General features: G+C 52.0%; 1 protein-coding gene across 5 annotated transcripts in view; it reads right to left on the bottom strand.

Annotated features, from left to right (window-relative positions):
- Window positions 1-197: 197 nt before the first annotated feature.
- The window catches only part of LOC119594661, a 7,075-nt gene continuing 6,333 nt past the window's right edge, over window positions 198-939 (bottom strand). For all 5 annotated transcript variants that reach the window (XM_037943711.1, XM_037943713.1, XM_037943714.1 and 2 more), the window contains exon 6: window positions 198-926. In XM_037943711.1, coding sequence (XP_037799639.1) covers window positions 408-926 — 519 coding nt within the window. In that variant the 3' untranslated portion in view covers window positions 198-407. The remainder of the gene's footprint in view (window positions 927-939) is intronic.

The following is a 939-nucleotide window of genomic DNA, read 5'->3' as shown; positions in this document are numbered from 1 at the left end:
GTCACAAACGACCCATACTTCCATTTCGAGCACAATTCGTTAGCAATCGTTCATACGATGCTGTATATAAGCCACTTTACCAAGATATAAATAAGGGAACGATTGGGTTCGGCTATTACGTTTACTAATTACTTTTATGCCACTACAGAAGAGATTTTACTGTTTATATGCATACCTGGTAGAAAACATACATTAAATATAGCATTACTTTTACTTAATCTTTATTTATGTCTCTGCATCATACAAATCTGCCATTCGTGTATAAACCTGTCAGAAAACAATTAACAAAGTATTTTTTCATTATCTATCATTTTCATGACACTAGCAACATTGCCGTTTGTTGCCACTGACAAGCATAATATCCTTGTAACTAATAATAGCACTGGTAGAGTCTCCGACCCTCGGTGTCACCTGGGCAACACCACAACACCGCAATCCACCACAGACACGAGGCTAACATCACCCACCTCGGCCGCGGCCTGAACCACCTCCAGCCCGCTCTCCACTCTGCCAAACACCCTGACCCACACGTAACCCGCGTGCTTCCTCGTCGTGATGCCGAACTTGGTGCTGGAGGACTCACTGCTGTGCCACTTGCCGCTGACCAGGCCCTCGGCGCAAGGGAGCATCACCTTATTGCTCACGATCCCCGACAAGATGGCCGCGCCCCCGCTGCCGTCGTTGCGCTCGTAGTCCCCGCCCACGACCTCGTCCTTGGAAGAGCTGTCCACCAGGTTCAGGAGGCGAGTGCGGGCGTACGAGGGGCCGGCGTGACCCGTGCACATGAGGACGAACTGCCTCGCCAGCGCCACGTTCATGTCGGTTATGAGGCGGATGTAGACGCGTCGGGGGGGCGAGTCGGGCCACGCCAGGTCGAGGAAGGTCAGCCCGGACGACACGTTGGCGTGGTCCATCACCTTGCGGTACTGCGCGGATTAG

This window comes from Penaeus monodon, chromosome 34 (assembly GCF_015228065.2).
Source record: "Penaeus monodon isolate SGIC_2016 chromosome 34, NSTDA_Pmon_1, whole genome shotgun sequence".
In the NCBI taxonomy this organism is placed as follows: domain Eukaryota; kingdom Metazoa; phylum Arthropoda; class Malacostraca; order Decapoda; family Penaeidae; genus Penaeus; species Penaeus monodon.
This window is presented reverse-complemented; position numbering and strand designations above follow the sequence as displayed.